Below are 27,499 nucleotides of genomic sequence, written 5' to 3' on the forward strand. Positions count from 1 at the left end.
GGTGATTCATTTGTAACCTTTTCTCTGATGCAGAAGTTTTGACTACAAGTCTTGTGTCATAAAAGCAGTTTCAGATTCAATAAGTTGCTATTAACATTTTATTAACTCTGCAGATGTGTATTTACAAAAGTACTTGAAATCTTGAAATTTAGTTAATGATGTGAACTGGTATTGCTGAGAAGTAAAAGTATCCTGTTGGTTTTCTTTAAGTTTCACCATGGTCTTTTATTGCAATTCCTGAATTCTGTCTTTTGCCAGAGGTTTTCTTTCAGTAGCCTTCCCTGCAGCATGATTGTCGTGCAATACTGTTACATTGAATGTGTGAGCAGTTAGAATTTTTGTGTGTTGACCAACTTAAATATGAATTGGTTTGTGTATGTGGCAGAAGGGGTTGCTGCTAATGACGTGTGATCCTCTATTGCAGGCAGTAGTTCAGGCACACTTTGTAGCAATTATTTGCATAGTGTATGTGCTAGAATTCAATCATATGTGAACTCAAACTCAAATACAAATACTTCTTGATGATGGGGAGGTGATGCATCCCGATGAGGGTGTTTAGAGTTTGATATATTTATCTTCTAGAAATAAATTTTATTTATATAAAATTTTAATTGTGCTTGTTTTTCTTGTCTTATTTTTCCCAAATATCTTATTGTTGTTTTTGTTTGTTTATTTACAGTTCTATCTTCAAGACACTAAAAGTAGTAATGGTACCTTTATTAATAGTCAGAGACTGAGTAGAGGATCTGAGGAAAGCCCACCATGTGAAATTATGTCAGGTGACATCATCCAGTTTGGTGTAGATGTGACGGAGAACACGCGGAAAGGTAAGGGTATGGATCATTTTTTGGTTTCAAATATATTTTTTTGGAACATCTTACTACAATCCAGTCTTTAAAACTAAATGGCATTCCCATTGTAAGAAAACAGTCTTGTTTGGTTTTTTGTTACATCTTCCCTCCTTTGTGCTGGCAGTGTGCCTTGGCCCCATGTAGTACCTGATCAAGAAACATGTCTGCTGAAAACACAGACTCTACTTCTACCCTCACACCCCCAGATGGACTTTACTGGGTTGTTTCCATGGCCTACTTTCTTCCCTTTACTGTGTGCAGGAGAGGTGTAGGTCTGGAAAAAGAGGCTCAGCTGGGGCTACGTGTTCATCTATTGCCTCACTTAAATTGGCCTACAGCAATTTTAAAAGTGCAACACAAGCATGTATGTGTAATGCTGTATTGGGCTTTTTGTATTTGGATTTTATTATTATAATTGTAATTACCTTTCTTTCAAGCCCTTTGAACCTTAAGGTTTCAGCTAATAGTGTGGCAGAAGTATGACCCTGAATTTCTTGATAAAGTAGTCAGCAGAGGTTTGAAACAGACTAACTTAATTCTTTTCAGGATACCCACTGTTTCCTTCTGTGTCAGCTACTGATTTTGATTTTTGCAGGTACTTCAAAATGAGAATAGAAGAAAGTTACTAGCTGACAAATGAGATGGTGGCATTTTTGTTTGGTTTGTTTTTCTTGCTGTCTTCTTCCCAGTATGCACGCTCAGGAGATCTTGTATTATGGCAATAGCTCTGCGTCTGTGTTAATTAAAATGCAGCCTCTATCTCTTTTCTTATGAAATTGCGTAGTATGTCAGGAACCATTTCTTTATCTTTCTGGAGACTGGTCTGTATAGGGATTATCAGATTGTAAGCAGTTTTGTCAAGACTTTTTAAAGTTCCCTAATGGGTCTGCTGCTTTCTGTAAGCGTAGAACCTCTGGCCATGTTCTGTAGAGTCATACTTACTCAGTAGCACACAGATTTGGCAATAAAATGTCAACTGCCATCACCCCTTTACTGCATTTCTGAGAAAGACCTTCATAGAGCTTATCCTTAAAGAGAAGTGTATTAGAGAAGAATGAAAGAATAATATTCAATTGGAAGGCTGATGATAAAGTTTTTTAAAACAAGTGAATAAATGAAACATCCGTCAAAGCAAACCTCTCACAAACAAACCCCCAATAAAGCCCAACAAACCAAACCATAGTACAACTGGAGAATTTCTTAAAGTGTATTAAGTGAACAAAACATAAAGATGGCCCCTGCTCTGTTACTCATGAATTTTGTCTTCAGCCAGATGGGGTTGTAATTCTCAGGTGTGAAGTATCAGAGCAAGGTTAATGAATGTCTGTAAAGAAAACATTGCTAAGTAATGGTAGTGGTGGTATTTTGTCATCAAGAGCTTTTGGAGCTGTAGGAATTTTGAGTGATTCATTGTAGTGAAGGTCTTATCACATTGTTTTACTCTTCTCAAAATGATGTTGCAAAGATTCACCTCCAGGACCCATAGCTGAAATTGTTGGGAGTTATTTAAAATGATTCCATGTGAAGTGATTACAAACATTTTATGAATACTAGAAGTACACATGGAAGAGATCAAAAGTATACACTACATCTAATGAACTTGGAACTACTAATTTGATGAAATGCTGTCCTTGCTAAGAGAAGCTGAATTTCTTCAAGTGTATTTAGACCAAAACAATTTTTATTATAAGATTTAGTTGGAAGAGAAATTGGACTTGACTTGCTTTTATCAGCACATTGCAGTTAGTTCATGGAAACACTTGCGCAAAGCTCATAGTAAGCAAATTCTTGCCATGAATTTTTGCCAGTAGTAGTTATTTGCTGTGGTTTTATGTTAGTTTTACAAAGCATGATACATTACACAAATGCTGGTGACCTGGCATTTGTGTAATGACTGATCAGATTATGCAGCCTTCCTTGTCCTTTTCTCTGGCTTTGAACTTGGAAGCTGTGCTCATGTTACTCATGAATGTGTTGAGTTCGCTAATGAGGATACAAGTTTGCTTTCTTCCCTCTCTGCTCCCCCAAGCAGAGAATGAAGATTGTATCATCACAGAGTTTACCTATGAATGTGGTTAGAATGCATATAAACATGGATTTTTCACCAGTTGGTTTCAGTAGTCTTAGATGTTACTGTTAATCTAATCTAGTCATGAAACAGACAGGAAAATAGCTTTTAAATTGGTGATTCCCTTTAAAAGCACTTTGCACTCTGGTGTTTACATAATGCCTTACTTGCACAAGACATTTCAGCAATCTGCTGTGTGTAATTACAAGGTAATGACAGGACAGAAAGAGTGTAGTTGCTCAGGTAAATTCTGAATTCTGTCAGTATTGCTAGAAGACATTTATTTTATTGTTCAGTCTGTATTGTAGTAAGTAATTTCCTTGCAATTTGATCTGGAGTTGGTTCATTAAAATAATGACATGTTCAGTCTGTGATTTTTCAGGTTATCAAGTATGAGCACCAATTCCTGAGTTTCCTGCTGCTGAGCCTAAGTCAGTAACAGGTCCTGGAGAAGTGTTTCCGTCCCTCCTCCTTCCTTATTTGTCCACTTGCTGTATTACTGACAAGCACAGGGGCCTGGCCATTTCCCCCTACTTAATACAGTCCTTGCCTATTAACATCTCACTGTGCTTTTCTCTGTGGTAGTGTGGTTTATATTCTTTAAGCACTTTCTTAATTTCCCACTTGTGCCAGACCATTCCAAGCTAATTGGCAATACTTCCTGCACAGCAAGCGGCAGCAGCATTGCAAAGCAAGGTCAAATAATAGCAACACAATTTAGTTGAAATGCAGTTTATGTGCATTTTTCTAGTCAGGTTTGGACTCTCTCATCTATCTGTTCTGTCATGGGATGTTTGAGGGAGCTTATGCAAGTGGGGAGCCCCACAGTAGTGTGTGCTGCAGGGCAGTGCACAGACCCCCGAGGGTTGTGGGGGCTCCTCAGGGCTAGGTACCACATTCATGAGTGAAAATAAAAACGAGAGCATCATTGGCGAATTGTCTTTCTAGGAAGCAAAAATTGAGACAAACAGAAATGGTTTCTGTATTCCTGTTGTGCTATAATGCAGCAGAACCTGTCGAGGTTTAGGACAGGTCTCAGGGGTTTTGGAGCTGTGAAATGTGGGGCAGCTCCGTGTTTTGGAGGGGACCAACAAGTTTGTGACTGAAGCGTGCAACAGCAAATGGAGCAGGAGCAGGGTTTTACTCTGCGGAGAGAGCTGTGGATGTGGCACAGCTGTTTCACGCTGTGGAGGGAGAGCCGTGGCTGTGGGGCGGCTGTTCGATGCTGTGGAGGGAGAGCCGTGGCTGTGGGGCGGCAGTCCGATGCTGTGGAGGGAGAGCCGTGGCTGTGGGGCGGCAGTTCGGTGCTGTGGAGGGAGAGCCGTGGCTGTGGGGCGGCAGTTCGGTGCTGTGGGGCGGCTGTTCGATGCTGTGGAGGGAGAGCCGTGGCTGTGGGGCGGCAGTCCGGTGCTGTGGGGCGGCTGTTCGGTGCTGTGGAGGGAGAGCCGTGGCTGTGGGGCGGCAGTCCGATGCTGTGGGGCGGCAGTTCGGTGCTGTGGAGGGAGAGCCGTGGCTGTGGGGCGGCAGTCCGATGCTGTGGAGGGAGAGCCGTGGCTGTGGGGCGGCAGTCCGATGCTGTGGAGGGAGAGCCGTGGCTGTGGGGCGGCAGTCCGATGCTGTGGGGCGGCAGTCCGATGCTGTGGGGCGGCAGTCCGGTGCTGTGGAGGGAGAGCCGTGGCTGTGGGGCGGCCGTTCCCCTGTTCCCGCTCCGGAGGGCGCGCGGGGCGGGACTCGTTGGCCGCGGTGGCCGGCGCTGGGGCGCCCCCCGGCGGCGGCGCTGCGCAATGCCGGCTGTGCCGGGGCCGGGCGGGAGCGGCGGCCCCGCGGAGCGCCCGGAGGTGAGTGGGATGGAGAGGGGGTCAGCTATGGGGACAAGGGCTGCCTCAGCTCCACTGGGAAACCAGGCGTTGCTTTACAGCCTTTTCTTGTTAACTCCTCACAAGAAGTACTGTAGACCGGAATTTAAACCGTTGCTGCTCTTCCTTGCAGTCAGTACTGTATTCATGTTTTCTGTGTTGCTTTATCTCAGGCTTTCTCCTTATTTTTCCAATTGCAATGAACTGATAGCTAAAGGTTAGACTGCAGAATTTGGATATTGTTTCCTTTCTTACTGTTTTAATTTTCTAAGTTTGTCAAAATGCTTGGTACCTTTTCCAAGTCACTGTCTATTAGAGACCTTTTGCTAGATGCCCGTTATATCTTAATTTGACACAAATAAAGCTCCTGCAGATTTTAGGAGATTTTTGTCAGTCTAGCTGTTGAGAGAAAAACTTCAGAATTATATAATCTTACAGCAGATCTACCTGATATGTGACCGGGAGGTAAAGCTGTCTGTTGCTATATAATGTCAGGTATCCTAATGTTTTCTCATTAAAATCACTGATTTCCTATAAAAGAAAGAATTCTGCATTTTGAAGGCTATGTATTACAGGGTACAGCTAATATTGCTAATGTATTTTTTAAAAATGTTTTTGCAAACTGGATTTATTCCATTATAAATAAAGACCCCCAAACCCTGCAGTTTAATCTGTTCTGCCCTGGCATGTAAATGTAATACTTTACCAGGCCAGCTTGAAAAAACAAGATGCTCTAGCCAGGAGGATACATCTCCAAAGAATTAGCTAAATAAAGGTTAAAACCACCTTGTCTTGGTTGGATCATTTCTCCTCTATATTTAGATTCTATTGAGGTAGCTTCCTTAAAGACCTGTCTCATTTCCCTGGGGTATTACCAGTGTCCTAAAACGCCCATTGCCCTTTTTTTTTCCAAAGCCACTTTAACTGTTTCTGATATTAATAACTGAGAAAGGAGAGCAGCTATTTAGTTTTTTTATGTTAGTGGGTGCTGGAGATATAGTGGTCCATGATAGGTGACCACACACTCATTTGTATCTCACTTGTGGTAGTGTTTTGGGAACAATGCACAGCTGTCTTTCCATGTATCTAGAAGTAATTTTTGCTTCCCAATGAATGGAACTATAGAGTGAAAAAAATCAACCAAGACACACACATAATTTGACTGTTTGCAAAGGCATTGAAAATTATGTCAGTATCATTTTTCAAAACATTGGCTAGACGGTTTGAACTTGATGTAAAAATCAAATATTACATTTCCTCCTCTTATTCCTTAGGATCTTTCTTGAGTTAAACAAACCTTGAATTTAGTCCTCAAGGAGCAAGTTTACCTCTTCTGAAATGAAAGGTCACTTGTCTAGGGCTATGCAGTAGATGTGCACTACAAGCACCCCAAAATAGAAATGTGTTGTCTTGAATAATGCTGCTTACGGTGTTCAAAAGGATATACTTCTCAGTGGTTCCTACACACTTCCTCTGCATTTCCTTTTCAATCCTTTTTTGTAAATAATAATTGCTTGGCAAGTTCCAGATTTTGAAGTAAGTGCCAGTGACACAAATTGGACATGTTACTTTCTAAGTCCCTGGATATGCTTGTTTGAATCTTGTCAAAAAGGCAGCTCATTATTTTGTTTATACCTCTTCATTCCTGTTACCTGGTGCAGGTAAGATGCATTCCTCTTCACTGATTTGTGATCAAAACATTCATTTCTTTAACTCACTATAGTAAGGACAAGTTTCAGGTATTGCTGCATGTGGAAGAGTTGGAACTGGACCTGCTCCACAGCCAGGACTGAGTGCGCAGCATAACCTCTTCCAGTTTGTAATGGTGAAGTTTCCTGTGTCCAGAGGAGGTTTGAGAAGGCAGACCCAGGTGCTGGTGCTTGAAGGTGTTCATGCCTCCTCCTCTTTGCCTGTCTCAGGGTTTCTTAAGACAGTTTGCTTGGTTACTGTAACATTGAGCACTGAACTTAAAATGAAGTGGTAAAGGATCATGATGACTTAGTATTTGTTTCTTTTCAGTTACCCATGGATGTATAGTCTCCACAATCAAACTGTTCCTTCCAGATGGAATGGAAGCTCGATTGCGATCAGAGTAAGAATATGTATTCACATGTACCAAAATTCAGCCACTGTATGGATGAGGATTTGATGGATATTATGTTTAAAATCATCATGGGAGCAGTTTATTTTCCTGTAATCCTGCAAAGGGAGTAACTGAGTGCATGGTTCTTTTCAAGGCATTATGAGAAAAAAAAAGCTCAATTGCTTGTTGTTTTTAGTAATTAAGACAACTCTGCAGAATAAAGAAGTTCTCTAAAAGCAGAAAAAAATTTCTTATGTAGTTGGGCTTTTCTGACTGTGGTTTACTCTACTGAAGAGGGTATTAGAGACAGAAGAATATAGAGAAAAATTAAGCAAATCAGCAAATTCTCCTGCCCTCTTTCTTTATTAGTGATTATTATTTTGATTCTTTTAAATGTACATAAACTTGACTAAAATGAAGCTAATTGAAACTCAGATGAATATTGACAGCATTTTCTATGTATATGCCCATTTTTGAGAAATCTTCAAAGAGTAGTAGAAACCAAAAACTTTAGCATTATGTTTGCACTGAGTGCTAATCACAAATGGCATAATTTTAGTCATTATCAACAATTATGTGGGGCTTATTACTTACTTAAATATCCTTTTATCATTAGTATCCAGAAATAGTTGTGTGAAGCTTTAGGGTATATTTGCTTGCTTCTGGGAAGATAAATAAAAGTAAATTACTATAGAAGATTTTCCATATAATTACATGTTCAAATAAGAAATAGTAAAAATATATGTTGTTATATTATTAGTTTTGATGAAAATGTCCAAGTACAATATTTATGTATTTTGTGTCTACTTTTTTTTTAGTGTTATCCATGCACCATTACCAAGTCCTGTTGACAAGGTAATTCAGTAATTTCCTGGTTTATGCCTTATTCACACACATGCAATTTTCAGACTTGTTATAAAAATGAAGAAATAGTGAAATCTGTCCAGTAACATTTTGATAGGTTTTCCACTGACTGTTTTTACTTAGTTTAATATTTTGAATGATATTTAAGGTAGAGAAATAATGCAGTATTGCAGTGTATATTTGAAGATAAGCTGACTTTTTACATTGTGGCACCTGAAACATGGCTTTGAAACAAAACCATTGATGTTAAGATGGTTAATTTCCAGGTGCAGGCTGACAGACTAACAGGTGTTGCATAATTTAATACCTGATGTTCTGTGGGACCCAAGAGTAGTTCATGATTTGGTGTTTGGATGAGGTCTGTTTTCTTTTTGTTTTTTATGGAGGAGAAGCTGTTCTGCACAGTCTGGAAAGCTTTGTTGTGTTCCCAAGGAAGACTGAGACCAAACCCCTCTGCCTCTCTTGTAGAGCCAGAGCTGCTCACTGTAGAGTCACGGAATCGGTGTTGTTAAGTGTAATTATTAAACTCAGCTTTGGTAATGCGAGGGACTTGCAGAACAGCTGCTAATAGATATTCCCTTGAAAAAAGTGATCAGGAGTTGATTATTTCTCTAGTCTCTAAAAAGAAGGATTAACTTAAATAGGTTCTAATCAGAGTTTTATGCACGAAGAACAAAATGTCAAGCAACTGTGGAAACTTATTTGTGAAACCAGCATCCTGAGGAGTTTATAGACTGTGTTTAAGTTGAGATTTCAAAACAATATGTGTGGTTTGAATCCATGGCAAGGGTAGAAATCCTGAGGAGGGACTGCAGGTATAACTGTGGGAAAATAGTTAAAAATTATTTCAGTGTAGGAAGCCTGCAAGAATTAGTAAATAAATAGGCTGTAATAAACCCACAAAACAACCCCCCACTTCTCTCCAAGTGAAGAACAGTTTGTTATTATTCAAAGGTAATGCAGAAATTCCTTAATTCTGAAATAGATATTTGTAAAGGGAGACGAGGATGATTTCTCGTGTGTCAGCAGGAAGTGTGCAGCTGACATCAAGTTGGAAGCCCACAATTTGTGTTTGTCATTGAGTTGAATGGCTTCACCTTTGTACCCCTTGTTTCTTTATTGCCAGTTCAGTCTCAACTGTACCAAAAGCTTTAAACTCATTAGTGTGTTGGTGGTTCAAGAACTTGTGCAGAAACACAGTGGGACCTAAGTCCCAGGCTGGGAAGTTCCGTGATTAAAAAAAAGCATTAATAATAACAGAACAAGAAATGAAGCAAAATGCTGTTATTAGATAATCTGAAGTTTACCTTTGTGAGTAGATTTAAGTGAATTTTGCATTACTTCTGTTTAATGAAAAATCCAAAGCCCTTCTGATTCTTACTTGTCTTCTTTTTCAGGTTGCTGCTAACACTCCCAGTATGTATTCTCAGGAATTGTTTCAGCTTTCACAGTATCTACAAGTAAGTTTTCTTTGAAGGGCATTTAGTTTGGCTGAATATTTTTGTTCAAAATGCAAATCTTACCCTGTGGCTTGTATCTATTGGAAACTACAAAGGAAGGGACAGTGCTGGCAGCTCTTCTTCCTCACTGGCATCACCAGCCTTTCTGTGCCTGCTTCTGAGTCAGTTTAATAGGTGTGCTTTTCCCAAGATGTCACGGCACAAAAGAATTAGACTGCAAAATGGTAGCATGTTGAACTCTGTGCTGATAGATAAAAGTAAACTCTTTAGAAAGGATGATAAAATCAGCTTTCTGGGAAAAAAATGAAAGCTTTTTTGCTGGTAAATGCTTTCCGGGTTTAACTTTGTATAAGTTCTACTGATTTATTTTGCCTGGTTTTGTTTGATAATGGCAATTTTTATTTGTTCACGTCGAGGCTTTTGAGATAGATGCTATCTTTATATGTATTTGCTGACATAGCAGGAAGGAGCTCATGCAGATGCTCATTCTTTGGAAGCCAAATACATATTCACTCACCAATCTGTTCTCTCTCCATATCCTGGAGTTAACGAAGATGCTCTTCTGTCTTCCTGTCATAAACCAAAAATCAAACAGAAATAGTAGTTCTTGCTTGGCATTTCTCTTTTGTGACCTCATTTGAGGCTGAGCAGCTCATTGCATGGAAGCTGCCAAGCCGTCCTTTGGTGTCTGCAGTTTTGTTACTTAAATTATTGAGATGAAGCATCTTTAAGTCTTGGGAAGAATAACAGTGTGTCCTCAGTATGTGCAACATAGCAGGAAAAATGAATGGTTTAGGAACCTGAGGTTATAGGATAGCATTTTCTAATTAAACTATCCAAATAAATTTGTGGATGGATAAAATGGAATGGGCTTATTATGGCTTTGAACAAGTCGACAGTGTTTGCTACTCACATTTCCTTTTTTTCTTGTATTTTGGGATCTCTTCTGTTGCTTGATTTCCTGGGTTGTTCTAGCTGAACTGACTGGTGCCCTGCTCTCTTCACAGGAAGCCTTACATCGGGAACAAATGTTGGAACAGAAGCTGGCAACCCTTCAGCGACTACTTGCTGTCACACAAGAGGCTTCAGATACTAGTTGGCAGGTATCTGCAGGATCCTTTCCTTATGGACTCAACTATGCACTGCCATATAAATTTTAGCTGTTAATGCAGGGAAAAAGCAGAAGAAATAATAAAAAGTTCACGGTGGTTCTCTAAAACTGTGCAAAAGACAGTGTTTAATAAATCTAGTGGTTACATACCATTGGAATAGCTATTAGCAGTAAGTACTCCAACAAAATTCAGGTCTTTAAAGCAGAACTCTACTGGCATTACATTAAGCATGGGATAATTCTAAGGTGATACTTCTTTTCTTCTAGGCTTTAATAGATGAAGACAGACTGCTATCAAGACTAGAGGTTATGGGAAATCAATTACAAGCTTGTTCAAAGGTAAGTAGTTTACTTAAAGTCAAATATTAGGAATGCTGAAAGCAACTCTTTTCAAGTGTTTTGGAAGGAGCTAGTTGTAGGAAAGCATTTGGAACATAAGCTTTCCAAAATGAGCCAATGTAACGCTGATAATCTGAGTAGCCCAAAAACTGTACATCTGTTCTGTATTTCAAGGCATCTCCATAAGTGGCTGTTGGTTTCATTGCCCATGTCCTATCTGATATTCAGAGTTACAAGTATGTGCTGCCTTGATTGTTGTTAAGGCCACCTATGTCTGCCTTGGATTTTAATTTTTATTTTATTTCTATTTCCTCTCAACTATCTACATTATAAAACTTCTTCTGCAGGTCCTGTTTAAGGTCTTTCCTCTGGGACCTGGTTTGTTCAGTTCTATGTCTCCTAGACTTGAAATTGTCTTAGCAGTGCCCAAAAAAAGAATCATAATTCTTCTGGGATCAAAACTGACCACTGAATGTGTGCTGCTATACATACACTTCAAAAAATAACTTACTTATACCCAGTCATGTCAAGAATCTTTGATCACTGATTTGTACATAACATTTTTTCATCTATCACAAATTGCTGAACATTTTTTAATATAACAGGCTTTATCACAATCTAATTTATTTAATGAGCAAAACAGTAATTATTATGTTCTTGAATTATTTTGTATGTGCAGAATCAAACAGAAGACAGTATACGAAAAGAGCTTATAGCATTACAGGAAGACAAACACAACTATGAGACAACAGCCAAAGAGTCCCTGAGGCGGGTCCTTCAGGAGAAAATTGAAGTGGTCAGAAAATTATCTGAAGTGGAGGTACTGAAGTTTCATGCCTGGTCTTCTGGAAGTGCTGAAATAGTTGTAACTACTGCATTTTAGATCCCTGCTTTGTTGCTGTGTTATGTCAGTATCTGTTGTACTCTGACACTTGCAGGATATTAAGTAGCAGTGTTTATTTCTCCTTTTGCACAGGACTAAGATTGTTAAACTGTTAATGAGAAACTATTCTTTCAGCTCTTCCCTTTTCTCCCTGCTTTCAAAATTCATGATGTTGTGTTACAGAAGTTACTCTGTGTGGGACATACACAGGGAAAATGACATACATGCATTCAATAAATACTGTAAGACCTCCTTTAAACTGCAACATTTATGGAAACATACACTTAACCACTTGTACAAAGTATGCTTTCAAATGAGCTTTTACAATGAGCTTTTACAGTTCAAGTGTTAGACACTCTTTTGAAGTAAGATTTTCTGCCCTATAATAACTTGCATTATTCTGTCTTCCTTTATTTTCTTTTCCTTTCATCATTATTTGCTATATTCCCTTGGCCAAGAAGTCTTAAAAGACTAGTTGGCATCCTGTGCATATATACTGCTTGGAAAAAATAGATCATCTGCAGTGTTTGGTAGCTTATTGCCTGGTTTTGTTATTATTTATTGCATAATAATTCTGTCTTACAGCGGAGTTTAAGTAATACAGAAGATGAATGTACGCACCTGAAAGAAATGAATGAGCGGACTCAGGAAGAATTAAGGGAATTAGCTAATAAGTACAATGGAGCTGTAAATGAAATTAAAGATCTTTCTGACAAGCTAAAGGTAATGACAGAATTTCATCTGACTTAGGACAGAATAAATGTGATAAATGGAACAAATAAATACAGTTTAATTTCTAATGCAGCAAACAAAAAAAAATAAGGAACTTGTTAAACAACAGTTAACAATAGAAAGATGCATATCATCTACATATTCTCTAGGTTCAGTTTTAATGTAATTGAAACTGTCATCAGTTAAGTAACTTCCTAAAAAGGTTCCGTCTTCATTCTCTTGGAAACTACCATATTTTTGGTACTGAAATATATTACAGTATAAAATGATGTGTAGTATAAAACTCTATATCCAGCTGCTTTTATTTGGACTAATAACTTTCAAGCTAAACTTCTGAAAGGTAAGAGGAATAAAAACTAGAATTAGAAATAAATTTGCATTTCATATTGCCTCTTCATGCAGTTACAACAAACATAACTAGTCCACCACATTGTAATAATATGGCCGATCTTCCATCTTGCTATCAAGTTTGATATGAAACTAAATATCTAAGTATATTAATTAAGTAAATTAATATTTAAGGTCCTTTATGCTGGAGAACAGAATAATCACTTCATGATAAAGCTTGTTCTCTAAGAGTCTCCAATCTAGTTAAGTAGGAATTGTGAAGGAGGAAGGTAATGGTGTTATCTCTGGAGACCTGAGACAGTTGCTGCATTTATATTGGATAAATACTGGAATTGGAACCTAGGTTTCTAGTTCATTACCTCAGAGAAATTTTTCTTTCCAAATTAAAATGTTAAATTGCTGCTCTTAAGGCAGTTAGTTTCCAAGTAATGGGTTGATCACTGATGATGATGAGTGTACCCAGAAGGATCAAAACTGAAACTAATTACCTTGTTTTGAGGGAGGAGACAGTTTAAAACTTAAGTTCTTGAGATTCGGTGAGGAAAAAGATGTGGCTTGCAATCAAGGTGGTCTGTGCAGTGTACATTCAGTTCAGAAGGGTTCTTGGGTTTTGGTTGAATTGAGATGCTGGAGACTTTGGGCATTTCTTAGTTCTAGGCCCTTTACTGTTGCTGTTAAATTTATGTTCCTCAGTCAAAAAGTAACTTAAGATATTTTGAGATTTTCTTAGTCTACTTGTAGTGAAATTTGTATAAAGGCAATAGATTGGCTTTGCTTTTCATGTTATTAATCTGATTAGCAAAGAAAGTTACTTACGTACATTAAGTTACATAAAAAACAAGATTTATTCTTCCACATATTAATTTTGATTTTTTGGGGGGATTTAAAAAATCTGTTTGAGCAGGTAGCAGAAGGAAGACAAGAAGAAATTCAACAAAAAGGACTGGCTGAGAAAAAGGAATTGCAGCATAAAATAGATGAAATGGAAGAAAGAGAGCAAGAGCTTCAAGCAAAAATAGAAGCTTTGCAGGCTGATAATGACTTCACCAATGAGCGGCTGACTGCTTTACAAGGTTAGTCAATAGCGGGGGAAAAAGCTTTGATTATTTGTTTTTCTTTTAATCTGTGAAATACCTTTTTCTTGGACTTCTGTTTACAGTACGGTTAGAGCACCTTCAAGAGAAAACTCTTAAAGAACACAACAGCTTAGGTAGGTGTGATCAGTTTCTTGTTTCAAGCTGGTTTCCGCGTTTGCTCTTCCGTTGCCTTTGTGGCGGTAATCTCGGTGTCGGCGGAAGGGTTCTGACTCCCGGATTTCCCGTGCCGAGCTCTCCTGGCCTGGTGGGTCCGTGTCGGGCGGGGCCGGCAGAGGGCGCTGCTGCTGCGGGTGTTCGCCCTGGCCCGGGGCTGGGCGGGGCCTTGGAGCCGTTGGCTTTAAATCGCGTTCTGTGCGCATCGCTACACAGGTGTATGTATGCAGTGGGCAGTGATTCTGTGCCCTTAATAACCTCTTAGACGTTTGAACAAACAGCAGCACCATCTCTAGTAGGAAACACATCAAACTGCCTGGTTTGTCTGATTAGGTACTTGTGAAGTGGCGGGATGAAAAGCCAGGTACATTTCAAAATGCTGTGTTTATAAAGAAACAAAGCCCAAAACATTTTTCTTGATTCCAAAAATAATGCCCTTTCTTAATCCTAGGCATACAAGTTGACGACTTCATACCTAAAATTAATGGGAGCACAGAGAAAGGTAGTGTATCTGAGGGCTACCTTTTGTCTTATGGTTGATGTTTGAAAATGAACAAATTCAAAATGTTCTCTAAAGTTTTACTTGAAATTTTTTTCTCTTTGCAAATGAATTTGTCCACTTCTGACCAGTTTTTATTTTTTTTTTGTGTGTGTATACTTCCAGTCACAGTGTTTTTAGGAAGTTGTGCAAAATACAACAAAACCACTTGGAGGCTGTCTCTTTTTGTTGGGTTGGTTTTTTTGTTTGTTATGGGCTGTCACTGCAGTCAGTAGGAGTCTACTGATTGAATGTTGTCAGGGTTGTGACACAAGAAAGTGGAGAACTCACTGATTGTTTTTCCTTTTAATTTTCCCTTGCAACACATAGTCATAGCGTTTTTCTAGTAAAGCTGAGTGTGATAAGTAAAGTCAGCAAAACCTTTTTTTTTAATAACCTTAACATGAAAAATGTGAGTATATAAAATTTATACACAGTGGAAACTAACTTTTTAAAACTCCAGGAGTATCTTTATGTGAAACAGGAATTACTACAGATTGAACTAAGTGAAAAGGTTTTTTAAAGGCCAGTTAGTTAGAGCCAAATATTTTAGCTCATATGTCTTAACATACACAAAGTTTTTTGTCCAATATCACATACAGCAAAAAATATTCCAGTTATGATTCCAGATTGTTTAATTGGCTGAGCTATATTTGCCAATATAAATTTTTTCCTTGACCTAGCTTGCTTCTGCAGACTGAGGGATGGTGGTAGCATTGGTTTGAAGGTTCAGGGACCTATATAGAGAACTCAGGGTTTTAACAAATATTCACGTGTTTAGTTCTCCTGTATTTATATTTTTGAAACAGAATTTTAAAGCTCCATATGCATATTTGTAAATTCTGAGGTTCTTAACTAGGGAGACCAATAGCAAAATCAAAAGTTAATCATGACATAACCTCATGGCTGGTCCTTATTGGGAGCAGGAGGAGAGATCTGTTAAACACCTGCAGGAACTGCACCAAAGCCTCCCCTGAAGCTAAGAGTACTGGTTGCTCCCAAGTGTCTTAGCATTTTAGGCACTTTGCTGTGGTGCATACTGAGATTAGCAAGCAGGACATGCAATGTTTGTTCCCACTTCTCTACACTACCACGAGAATTTATTTTTATATAATATATAGAGTCATCCATCTTGCTGATGCATAATTTTAAGGTGGTAATAGCTTAATATTTGATAGAATGGTTGAGGAATAGATCTGCTTTTCTCTTTTAAACTAGAGCTAATTTGACACATTTTGTAAAAGCTTTTGAGCTCTAACTTCAAATATAAATTATTTTATAGAGGACATAGGATTTGTCCTATCATGTCACAGAGGATTTGTGACATGATACTAGATTTGACTTCTTTTAAAGAAACATTTTTTGCTTGTTTTAAAATTGTTGGTAGGAATGTCATGTGAGATTTTTAAATACTGATACCTTTTAAGAGGCCAAATTTTAAAATTGCCCATTTAAAAATCATTGTGTGGTTTTAACAAATATCATTATATCACTGAAAGACACTTTTTTGGTCAAAGGTGAAGAAGCAATTCCTTTTGGACTTATTTTGGGTTGTACAAGAGTCAGTGTCATCTGAATTGATGGATCACAAGATAGATTCCTCCATCCTCTGAGTAACAGTGGAACTTGTACTTAAACCTGGAAGTTTTAGGAAGCTGTTTGCCAGGTTATTTTTCTTTGAGTACAGGCAACATATAACTGCTCAGTCAAGTTCTCCTTCTGTGTGTTTATACAATCTATCACCTTTTTTGTCATGCACGTACCATGCTATTTCATTATTCTGTATTTTAGTGTAGCTTTTCATTGCTCTGTCAGTTGTACATTTTTCTGCATCTCTGCCGTACCTGATCTATCCCCATTTCTCTGGCATTTTACAGCTTGCTGCCCTGTGTTCTCTTCATGACAGTCTGTGCCTTTTTGCATCTTCCAGTCCCTTATGTAGCCCTTGTGTGACAGATGGGCAGTTATTTGATCTGTCAGATTTTGGATTTTGTTCTCTTAAAAGCAGCAGGAAGCAGTTACTGCTGGGTTTTTGGGGTTTTGTTTTGGTTTTTTTTTTGTTTTCTGGGGGGTTTTTGGGGTTTTGTTTGGGGTTGTTTTGGTTTGGGGTTTTTTGGTTGTTTTTTTGGGGATTTTATTGGTTTGCTTGTTTTTTGTTTTGGTTTATTTTTATTGGTTTGGAGGGTTTTTTTGCTATGTAGTTCTGCATTTTTTTAGAAGAGCTCTAAGAATTTTGGGTTTATAATGCAGATTGAGCAACTTTGGGAATGAAAGTGGAAAACTGTAAAACTCATGTAAAATCAGGGTGCTCTTAAAAATTCTTTTGTTTCTCTTTCTCTCAAAGTGTGTGCACAGGCACACTACCTGGCCATGACAACAATAATAATTTACATTACTTTGTTCTGTGGCTGTAGCAGTCAAGAGCTCTATTCAGAGTAGAGGAACTAAGAACTCAGCCCCTCCAGAGGCTTTTAATTAAAAAGTGTATTAGAGGATGCTGGTTAGGCATTCATTTTCTCTCATTGGACATGCAGAAAAGAGCAACTTGTTGGTACAGCAAGCCCCTGATAAAAGTTGTGTAGAACTAAATTGCTTCAAAAAGAGGTATTTTTCTCAGTGTGTTGCACCACACCTAGCTTTGATCTTTAAATTTTGTGAGCCAAATATTACATGAAGATACGAGAAATTTGTATACAGTCACTTAGAGGACCAGGCAAAAATGAAAAGAAAAAAAAAGGAAGTTTAAATATGGAAAATATTTTTTACAGCCATGGTGCTGTTTTTTCAAAGCTCTGTCCTTGTGGATTAAAAAAAGTTTATTTTTTAGAGTAATTTCAAAATACAGTAAAGCGTAGTATTGCAGTTGGGCATCTGATGTCAGAGGTAATGATTGAACAATTTGGTTAGAATGTACCACATTCTGCAGGTTTGTACTAATGCCAGCCTTTTCTCACTGCTGGACTCTTGGTCAAGAGATTTTTGAGGTTCTTCAGAAAGGAAGTGTTTGCACCTTGAAGAGATGCAGGATTGTGATGGAGTTGGGAGCTGAACAAGGGACTTGAGTAAACCTGGGAAGAGAGCCCAGGTTTAGGAACTCTGCTGCTGAATTGTCTTTTCAAAGTGAAACTGTTTAAAAAGTATAGGCATATATTCAACAACATTTTAAAAATAACGGGTGTCAGATGTGAAGAATCAACATGAAGATTAATGAAAAACTTTGGAAATTCCCTTTTAAAGCTAATAAAAATGCTGAAGAATATAGGTCAAAAAGATGTTTCTTTTGAAAATGCAGCTGAAGTACTTCTTTCTTCTGATCAGTTTAAAAGAGTAATCTATTTCCTAGTATCACTCAGATATCATTTCAATTTCATGTCTTGTGTGCTTGCATATTAACTCAGATGTGATTCAAAAGTCCATCGTGAATACACTGACAAATATTGTTAATATGCCTCTCAAATTTTTTGTTGCATCAATTTGAAAATGATAAGAAGATGTAAACTGAAGTGTTTCTTTCTCTACTAGAGCACTTTCTTTCAAAGAGTGGAGGGGACTGCACTTTTATTCATCAGTTCATAGAATGTCAGAGTGAGTACAAGAGTGTTCACATTTGCTTTACAAACAGCAGAAAACACAGAAAAGGTGGATGAAACCAGAATTTGTCACTACTGTTTAATATTTCTGTAGTAGCAGAAATTTTCTAAGCATAGAATTGTGGCATTGTGGTATTGAGCAGATTTAATAGGATATCTTTGCTCTTGCAAAGTGATGGTCACATTGTCTCTTCTCAGTTCATCCATTATTGTGCCCTGACCAACAAAAGGGTGGTGATATTGCCACGTGATGTTTAAAACTGAGTGTAATTTTTCACCTGTTACAAATGAAGTTGAAACCTGTTAAGCAAACATCACAGGCTGCAAAGGACAGAGAATGAGGTGCTTTTTCACATATCTGTAATTTAAATGATACTTAAAGGCCTTACACATTCTCCAGATTAGTTGTAACAAAAGAACAGAAGGGAAAACAAGTCCATAGTTTGTATGTTGAAGTCCAAGAGATTGTTTTAAGAAAAACAGAAAATTGCATACCAGTCTTTGGAAAGATGTGTTATTCTGGAATGTGAAATGTGTTTTTCAAAGCAAATGCTTTTGAAAATGAGTAATGAAACAGCACTGTCTTCACATCTGTAATTAAAGAAAAACTGAAGATGTTTATACTTTTTGCCTACTGAAACAAAAATATCATTAGAATGAAGAGAAGCAAAGTGCTATTAAATTTCAAGAAAACCTGGGATTTTTTTACTTCAGAGTTTATAGAAATTATGTACCTAAAATTGAGCAGAGAAGCATTTAGAAGCAGAAATAAGACAGGATCATTTTTGACATTATGGCCATTGGACTTTTTCCTCTCAAATTTTCATGAGGAAGGGTAGCAGACTTGTTTGATTTTACTGCTTGTGATCCAGATGCAGTGCCATAAACCAAACGACATGATACTGCTAATGTTTGTATAAGAAAATTAAACTTTTTTCTTGAAGAATGTTTATTTGAAAAAATTAATGAGTGGTAGCTGTCTTCTGTAAGCTGCAGTTTTAAATCATTCTAAATTTTGCAAAGATCTTGTATGAATCTTTTTTTTGGTATGTAAAAATGAAATTAAATGCCTGAGTAAACATGTTTCTTGTCTAGAACATGGCGAGCACCCTGTGTGATGTTCAAATACTAATTGGTTGTCTGTTTTCATTGTTTGGATGTTAGCTTAACATAGTTCGGCAAAACTTAGGTTAGTATCACTTCTGCAAACTAAATGTGACCCGTCCATTCACTATTGAGAAGGAACAGTGATCAGCAGTATCTACCAAAATATTCTAAGATGTTGAAGTACTAATAAGAGTAAAATTAAGATCAGTGGATTTATCCTTACCCTTTCTCAAGACATTGAAAGCTACAGTGAAAACACTGCAAGGCCTCAGCTGCTTCATTTTTAAAGGAATTAATAAGAGTTCAAAAGAGTTCAGTATTTTGCATTTTTTATGACAGTCTAAGTTTTTACTCTCACATCAAGAAAAATTCCAAATCGTTGATTCTTTTATTTCTTCTTGGACCAAAAGTTTGCCTTTTCCACATTCAAATATGTTTAGTCAGGCCTCACAATATCATGAGGTTAAAAACTGCAAACTGTGGGATCTGTTCTTTGTCTTTTGTATGTAAATGCTGCCCTTCAGTCCTACTCGTGATCTTTGCTCTGTGTAGCATCAAGAGCTGGGGACTTCTGGGGAGAAAAATCACAGTTCCACAGATTGTCGGGAAGTCAAGTTTTAGCGCACAGCAAATAGTGTAGAACAATATCACACAAAGTGGCAGTGCACAGTAGCTCCTTGTGTGGTAGTTTGTTGGGCTTTTGCCTAGAGCTTTAAGTACTGAGAGAGGAGCAGGTTTATTACATAAACAATAATGATATAATAAAAATCCCAGAAACAGGATGGTTTGTAAAATCCAGTTTCTGTTGATTTTTAAAATATTATGTAATTATATTAATGTTTTAAGCACAGTGCGCTCACAATGTCATCCAGTAACGTGTCTGATCTCTAACATCTGTGGAGTGTTGTGAAATCTGGCTCTGAATGATCTGGGAAGTGTCTAACTTTCTGATCATTACATCCAGTTCACTTGTTGCTCATTCCATAGCTTTTTTTTTTTTAGTAACAACTGGTCAAAATCAGTGATATCAAGAGCAGAAGTCATGGTGCTTCTTTTTGATCAGTACATAATATGCATTATTAGCAAAAATGTGATGATGTATAGATCAAAGTGAGATTTGTTGCCCTGCTAACTTCCTGTCTTTCACTCCAGTCTAACCCTTCTTTATTTGTGTCCTTTTTTCCCCCCTTTGTGAATTTTGCATTTGATTTTAAATGCAAGTCAACTTCTTTCTTTTCACCAAGGTGATTTTTGCAAATTTATTAATAGTAGTTTTTGGATGGACTGAATGTGTTGAATTGTTTTTAACTTTACTTAAGACACCTGCAGGTCAATAGAAAAGTTAAAGCTGTTTAGTATCACTTTTTTCAGATGGTTGGAAATTTGTGCATTTAGGGAAGTTTTTTATTGGTTTTCAAACCTGGCCTACTTCAAAGACTATTTTGATGCCAAAATATAAATATAGAGGGGCCATGTTACTTAAGTGATAATTGTAATATTAAAAGATCTTAGTTATTATATTGCACATTGCACATAGTGATAGGCAACCTAAATCTAAAATGGACTTCTTAAATTGAAAATCTAGGAAATGCCTAAAAACCTAAAGGAAAGCTGGCTTTAAGCTGCAAAAGAAAATATGAATTATCTTAAAGACTAACTAAAAGCTAACTGAACAGCAGATTATGTCAGTAAAACCATTAGTTATATCTACTTCTCTGCTTTCTGCTAAGTAGGGACTGGACAGCATGAAAGCTAAAGTTCTTTTGTGCTAGAAATTAAAGCTGGGATTCTCACCCTAATTTTACATTTTGGTACCCAAGGTTGCATGTCTTGATTCAAGGAAAACAGTAATTAATTTAAAAACAAATCAGGTTTATGAAGTTTTCTGAAATAGTAATATTTTAAAATGCAGAGATTTGAAATAGATGTTTTAAAGATGTGTATCTTTTTTTTTTTCCTCGTTGTTTGGATTCTGCCATTTTTAGTGACTAGAGTGGTAACAGTGAAAAATAAGGTTCTATGGAGTTTGGTGATAACAACATCCATATTTCTGTATATTATGTAAATATTAGCATGCGGAATTATTTTTTGTTGGCTTATACCATGTATTAATGGTAGCATTCTTGAAACACAGGGAATGTTCATTTGTTCTGAAAGTTAGGAGAGATGTCAGTCACGAGTGCAGAACCCTGGCTGTGCCAGCTTTGGGGCAGGCTGGGCAGACACTTGTGTGCTGCTGCTCAAGGTCTTGGCTGAAGAAACAGTGCCAAGGATGTACCTTTTGTACAAATGGTGAAATCAGTAATGGACACTAGAAAACAATAAGCCACCATGGAAATTAAAAAAAAAATAGCCAAAAAAACCCCCCATATCTGCAGTTTCTTTTAGTCATGGAAACGGAGTGTAAAGAACTGGTGCCAAAGTTTGTTTAGAAAACATCTGTGTCAAGAAGGGTAGTTTCTGTTTTGTATTACAGTTATTCGTAACAGTTACTGGATTGTGGTAGCTAAAAGATGCATGAATTCATAATGCTAAATTTTCCTCTGTAAGCTGATTATAGAAGCCTATTTTAAGCTAGCAGTCTAGCATGGTTGAGGTGTTACCCCTTCAGATCAAGCAGTTGAAAGCTACTTGTTTTTGCGTTCAGCTGTTTCATTCAGATCTACAGGGAGAATTCCCCAGCTTTTTTCTTGCTGCCTTCCCTTCCACCCCTATTCTAGCTGCATCTGAGTCCTGGAATAATCACATATGAAGACTTTTCTTTAGATTTATTTTATTTTAAAATGGAAGAGGACTCAGGGTATCACTCGATCTCCTGACTTGTGGCTGCCAGTAACTTGATTCCCTCCACACTGCTTTCCTCTGTTTAGGCAGTCATTCTCACCAGCTCTGAGGAACTTGAGGCTGTTCTGAACTTGGATGATGACTGGTCTCCTGCAGTTGCTTGAGACCTAAAGCCAGTCCTGAAAATCCAGTTTGCTGTTCCATCTCTTTCTGAAGCAGTGTTAGTAAAATGTTACACTTAAAGCAGAATAATATTTGTAGATAAAAGTAGGTGGAGGGAACATCTCTCTTCCACTAGCTTATCAGTCTGTGTGGGAGAGGGCAGAGTACAAGACAACCTTTTGGCCATGAAAACACTTCTTTAGACTTCAGACTTCAATAGTTTGTTTTTTTTTTAGTGTCTTTGATTAATCCAGTCCTGTTCTTCCCTTGGTGTTCTTGTTTACCTTCATGTCCTAGCAGGAGTTAGGATGAAGTTAGCAATCAAGTCTCAAATTCCACTTGTAAGATTTTTGTGCTCCTCACATACATGAGTAGACTTCCCTAAAGTAGACTTTGGATAAAAACTGCATTTTTCATGAACCTGAATGTAATGCATTCCTAATTTTCTGGGGGTTTGTGCAGCTCTCTTGAAAGGTTTAAACAAAGGCTGTTCCTGTGTACAATTCACAGGCGCTGTTAGAAGCAATTGTGATGTCAAGGGGACTTCTCTGTTGTTGTTTTCTGTGGTGCATTTCTAGATTTCTGCTGTGTTGGATGGATGTCTGTTCCATGCAACCAGCTCTTTGGATTCCTTTTTTGATAACTAAACTTGAGAAATGTGTTAATTATTTGTTGCTTCCGATTCGATTTTTTTTTTATTTTAAAGTAAATAAAATTATTTTTTGTAAATTCTCATTAGTGAACTGCAGCATTATGTAAGTTAATAAGGAGAAATAATTATGCACTGTATCACAAAGTTCTGGTAGGCTTGTGTTCTCTGTTTCATTATTCCATGCCAGAATAAAGTTTTTGTTCAAGGCTGAGTAGGAAGTAATATTATCAGCTTTTAATTTGGTCATGGAATGTACTCTACGTAGATGCGTGCAGGGAAAATTTGAGCTTGGAAAGTAACACTTATTTTGTTTGGCAGACAAGATCATAGATGAAGGACATCTAACCAAAGTGGAAGAAACAAAGCTTTTGAAAGGTTAGACTTCTGGATTATTTAACTGTTTTTGAAGCATGCTTTTTCTGTCACTCAGTGCATGTTCTGTGTTAAGCCAGAGTTTGAGTTTTGATTGAGTACGCATTTGAGGAGAAATTCAATAAAGGGGAGGGAAATTGTTTGCTGAACTCTACTCCAAATACTGTTGTAGGCTAAAAAGATTTAATGGAAACCATTTTTGACTATTGAGTGCATGAAATGCCAGTCTCAATATTGGCTGAGTTCTTACTTGAATATGCATTTTAAAAAAAAGTAATTTTTGTAAATTCAATTCAAGCTTTAGTGTCTGCATGAATTCCAAATGGGATTTTGGTTTTATTATAGGGCTACATAGAAATAATGTTTGGTGTCATTTTAAGTTTTAAATAAAAGTGTATTTTAATTTGACTATTTTCTGTCTTATCTCATAACTTTAAAATAAGTATTAACCTCCTAAATGTGTCTTTTACAAGTAATCTGTGCCTCTCTAACTCTTTTCTCTAATGTATAAAGTAACTTAAATTAAAGGAGCTAATTAGAAAAGACTTGTCAAGGAACAGTCATCCTTACCTTACAATGCCAAGGTCAGGATTGCTAGCAAGTGTGCAGGGCAATATTTCTCAAGTGCTTAATAACATAAGACTGTTTGGACTTGCAGGCTCTCTCCTCTCTTGCAGCTTCTTATTGATGTCTGGACACACTGCCTCAGTTCTTTACCCTTTGAGCTTCTGTAAAGTGTTGTTTTGTTGAATAAATGTTAGTTTTTTAAAAGTCCAGAATTTTAGAGACATTTTAATTTATTTTCTCTTCCTTTAATGCATGGAATGGCACCTTTAACTCCTTTCTGTATGTGAGGAAGCTATAGACAAGGTGCCATATTTGGTGAAAGAATGCATACAATAACTGTAATGTAACACTTGCATGCCCCTTCCATTGCAAAGCTCTGAGCTATTTTTGGTGTTTGGTAATATATTCTAACTCATCAAGTATGATGTCAACACATTTTAATATACTTTATCACTTTGGCTATATTTATTCAGCTCAGTTTTATTATGGGAAATAGGAACAACTGCTGTGATATAATATAGTACAGGAAAGAGTTTTGTGGTTATGACTCTGGTTCCAGAATAGGAAGCAGGTTTCTAATAATTAGTCTTCTGCTGTTTCACATGTAGAACTGGTGCATCTTTCCTCTGGTGCCTCATCTTTTGTGCTTTGTTTCAGAGCGGGGAGGGCAGGAGGGGGGAAGAAGCTGGTGTACCAAGGGTGGGTGGGAGGGAAGTATATAAGGGGGTGCTGTGGGAGAGAGAATTAATTCAGCAGTTGGAACTTGCACTGTTCCTCCCATTTTGCACAGAGCAGGGAAGCACTATTCCATGGATGCCCAGATATGGTAAAGTTAGTTGGATATGGATCTTGCTCAGCTTAGTGCTTCTGGATCGGCCACTAATAAAAGTGATATGGGTGAGACTTTTAGGTTATACTTTTCTTAATAGCTAAAAAAAAAATGTATGACTTAGTTTAGTAATTATTACAGTTTTAGTGACAATCCTGTGATCTTGGTTCTGTATGATAATGTAAAATGGTTTGATTTGTAAAACCTTTAGATATTAGTTAAAAACCTTATTCCTAAAAATAAGGAAGATCCCTTTTTGTTTTAGCAAAGAACCACCCACCCCCAAAGATTAAGTTTTTAACTACAGCAGTCATGAATTTTGGAGTCTGCTAAAATGGGAGTTGTATTCAGACCTGCCAGGTCTGAACCTCTAGTGTGCTTTAACTGTACAGATGCTTTTCCCCTTCCTCTTCTCCAGTGATTTCGGTTGTATTAGGATGGGAAGAGTCTTGCTCTTCATCAGCTGCTCTGTTTGTACTTGCTGCCTTCTGTTTCATGTATAAGTGGATGTTAATCAGGCACAGAGTTATAGAAAACTTTTCATGTTAGATTAAGGAAACTTTGAGGTTTTTTCTGTTAACTTGTCCGTGTTCTGTCATGTTGATTTCCTCATGCAGCCGCACTGATTGTCTCTAGTTTCCGCTTCTTTTGTTCTGGGGGAAGTTAGTTATGTGTATTCTCTTGTTATTGGAAAAGAGGTCTTATTATTCCCTTGGTTTTTACTTATTTTTACATTAACCCTGTTGTATAACATGATTTATTTATTTATTTGTGTGCTTCTTCCTGTGTCCTCGTACTTCATTGTTGCATGCGCATTATCTACATGTGGTGAAATTATTTGTGTTCCCTGTGCTTTTCTCCATGGATGGGAGATGTCTCTGTACTGGGTATGCTGTATTAATCCCTTTTCATATAATGTCTCTACCTGAAACTTGAGACTCAGAGAAAACCTCTGTTAACCTGCAGGTGGGCAGCAGAGCTGTCAAAGCGAGGCTCTGAATAGGCAGCCAAGAAAGATTTCATTTTGCATAACCTCACCTGCATGTTGGTGACGGTTCCTTGCTGACAGACCTGCTGGGTTAGCCCACACCAGAGATGGTCTGGCCTTTTTTAATGGACCCATCAGAACTAAAACATAATTGTTACTTAAGAAAAATTGGAAAAAAAATTATTTCAGTCATGTATAATATTTATACTTTGAGTCAGGGGTGATTCTGTGTGATACAAAGATGCACTGGTGTAATTAAATACCCTTATCTTTTGAAAATATGTGATCTCCACTAAAAATCTAGAACTGGGGGAAAAAACCCCAACAAAAAAATCCAGCAAACCAAAAATCCCCCAAAAACCAACTGTGTGGATTCACTAAGCTGCATGTAATAAAGTGCTAAATTACATATGAACAGATATTTCATGAAGGTAAATTCTTTTGTGGAAACAACATACACTGCTTCTCTTAATACAATTTAAACTGAAAATTCTTTCTAGAAACAAATGTTTTCATTTATATTGCTGTGATTCTTTAATGTTTCTTTTGAACAGTACGGTATGTACAAGACTTGTTATTATGTAATTTGTCCGAAATACTGAAGCACAGTTTTATTCCTAACAGCAGTTTCTTTCTGAATTGCTACAGTATCTCCATTGTTCTAGTTTTCTTTTCTTATTTGTTTGCTGATTGAATCAGCTTTTCCACAGTTCCAGCTGGCAAGAACACAGCATTAACCCAAATTCAAGCTGTGCACGAGGCAATTGCATCCCTTATTAGAGGCTAGGCTGGGTTAATGATTCCGGGGATGCGGAATCCATTTTAGCCCAGACTTGCAAAGAAATAAGCACCTAGCAGGTTTTTAACTGTTTCTTGAACCAAGTTGTTTTCTATTGACATTTTACAGTAGTTTGGTGTACAGGAGAAATTATGAACAAAGCATTTATTGATTGTAGTTGCTTTTCCCTGTCTCTTGCAGAAAACCAAGCACGAGTCAAAGAATCGAACGATTTGTCTGACACCCTTAGCCCAAGCAAGGAAAAAAGCAGCGACGACACTACAGGTAAGAGTTTAATTAAGATTTCTGTAACCTCTAATTAATTTGAATTAAATCTAGATAACCATGAGCATTTTCTTAAAAGAATGGAGTATATTATACAGAGTTAGAGACAAGCTTAGAGCAGTGTTGTCTATTTTGTGGCTTCATAATTTGACTCTTGTAAATTGAGAAGGACATAAAATCTTCTCTCCATGTAAAGAATGTGTATATGAGAACTGTCTGCAGTCTGCCTGCTCTCTGAAAGGTGTGGGGTTTTTTTTTAGATGCTCAAATGGATGACCAAGATCTAAATGAACCTATTGTCAAAGTAGCTCTTCTAAAAGGTAAATAAATTTACTTTTGCAACTTTAGATGCATAATCTGTATATGTAATCTTTTTATCTACCTGGTTTTTATCAAATGATTAAAAATAGTTAAAATAGAATGCTGTAATTCAAAAATGTTAATCGTGTCATATGGAAGAGTTAAATTTAAATATCAGTAATGACTTCTTTGGGTGATATGAAAGCACACTTTTGAGTGTTGCTATAGAAATAATTTGTGTTTAAAGGTTATCTCTGTACTCACCAACGCTGTTCTAGGAATTTTACATGTTACAACTTTGACTTGAGAAGTAGAGTCAGCACACATTTAAGATTATAGCAGTGGAGAGGAGGGATTCTTCCACCACTGACATTTTTCAAGCATTGTCAAATTTTACTTGCATAGCTTCTATCACTGTCAGAAAGGCTTCTGTTAGTTTGCTTCTGTTAGTTTTCTGTTAGTTAGCCGATGGGTTAATCAAAACATTTTAGATTTTCTTTTTAACACAATCAAAATTGGAAGTTTGTGTTATAACTATATTTGGAATGATTGCTGAGGCTTAGCTTTGAGCTTCGTTGCTATAAATGTAAAATTTTTATTGGTTTTTATTTGTTGAAGGCATATACTTAATTATCAAGCTGATATTTACATATTCGTTAGCTGAAGAATTTCATGGCATATTTATTGGTTATTACATTTAGC

At 37.3% G+C, this 27,499-nt stretch overlaps 1 protein-coding gene across 50 annotated transcripts in view; it reads left to right on the plus strand.

The window, feature by feature from the left end:
* Positions 1 to 27,499, plus strand: part of SLMAP (sarcolemma associated protein) — a 455,854-nt gene that overhangs the window by 394,433 nt on the left and 33,922 nt on the right. For 8 of the 50 annotated variants that reach the window (XM_068201830.1, XM_068201832.1, XM_068201828.1 and 5 more), the window contains 15 exons: positions 680 to 833; positions 6,795 to 6,867; positions 7,677 to 7,713; positions 9,120 to 9,182; positions 10,190 to 10,285; positions 10,561 to 10,632; positions 11,312 to 11,452; positions 12,101 to 12,238; positions 13,500 to 13,668; positions 13,755 to 13,805; positions 14,297 to 14,347; positions 17,906 to 17,968; positions 22,997 to 23,053; positions 26,414 to 26,497; positions 26,758 to 26,817. In XM_068201830.1, the coding sequence (XP_068057931.1) occupies positions 680 to 833; positions 6,795 to 6,867; positions 7,677 to 7,713; positions 9,120 to 9,182; positions 10,190 to 10,285; positions 10,561 to 10,632; positions 11,312 to 11,452; positions 12,101 to 12,238; positions 13,500 to 13,668; positions 13,755 to 13,805; positions 14,297 to 14,347; positions 17,906 to 17,968; positions 22,997 to 23,053; positions 26,414 to 26,497; positions 26,758 to 26,817 (1,309 nt within the window). Of the gene's footprint in view, positions 1 to 679; positions 834 to 6,794; positions 6,868 to 7,676; positions 7,714 to 9,119; positions 9,183 to 10,189; positions 10,286 to 10,560; positions 10,633 to 11,311; positions 11,453 to 12,100; positions 12,239 to 13,499; positions 13,669 to 13,754; positions 13,806 to 14,296; positions 14,348 to 17,905; positions 17,969 to 22,996; positions 23,054 to 24,348; positions 24,515 to 26,413; positions 26,498 to 26,757; positions 26,818 to 27,499 lie in introns of those variants that run through there. The other 42 variants (XM_068201829.1, XM_068201869.1, XM_068201834.1 and 39 more) reach the window with 23 other exon arrangements.

This window comes from Anomalospiza imberbis, chromosome 11 (genome assembly GCF_031753505.1).
Source record: "Anomalospiza imberbis isolate Cuckoo-Finch-1a 21T00152 chromosome 11, ASM3175350v1, whole genome shotgun sequence".
Classification (NCBI taxonomy): Eukaryota; Metazoa; Chordata; class Aves; order Passeriformes; family Viduidae; genus Anomalospiza; species Anomalospiza imberbis.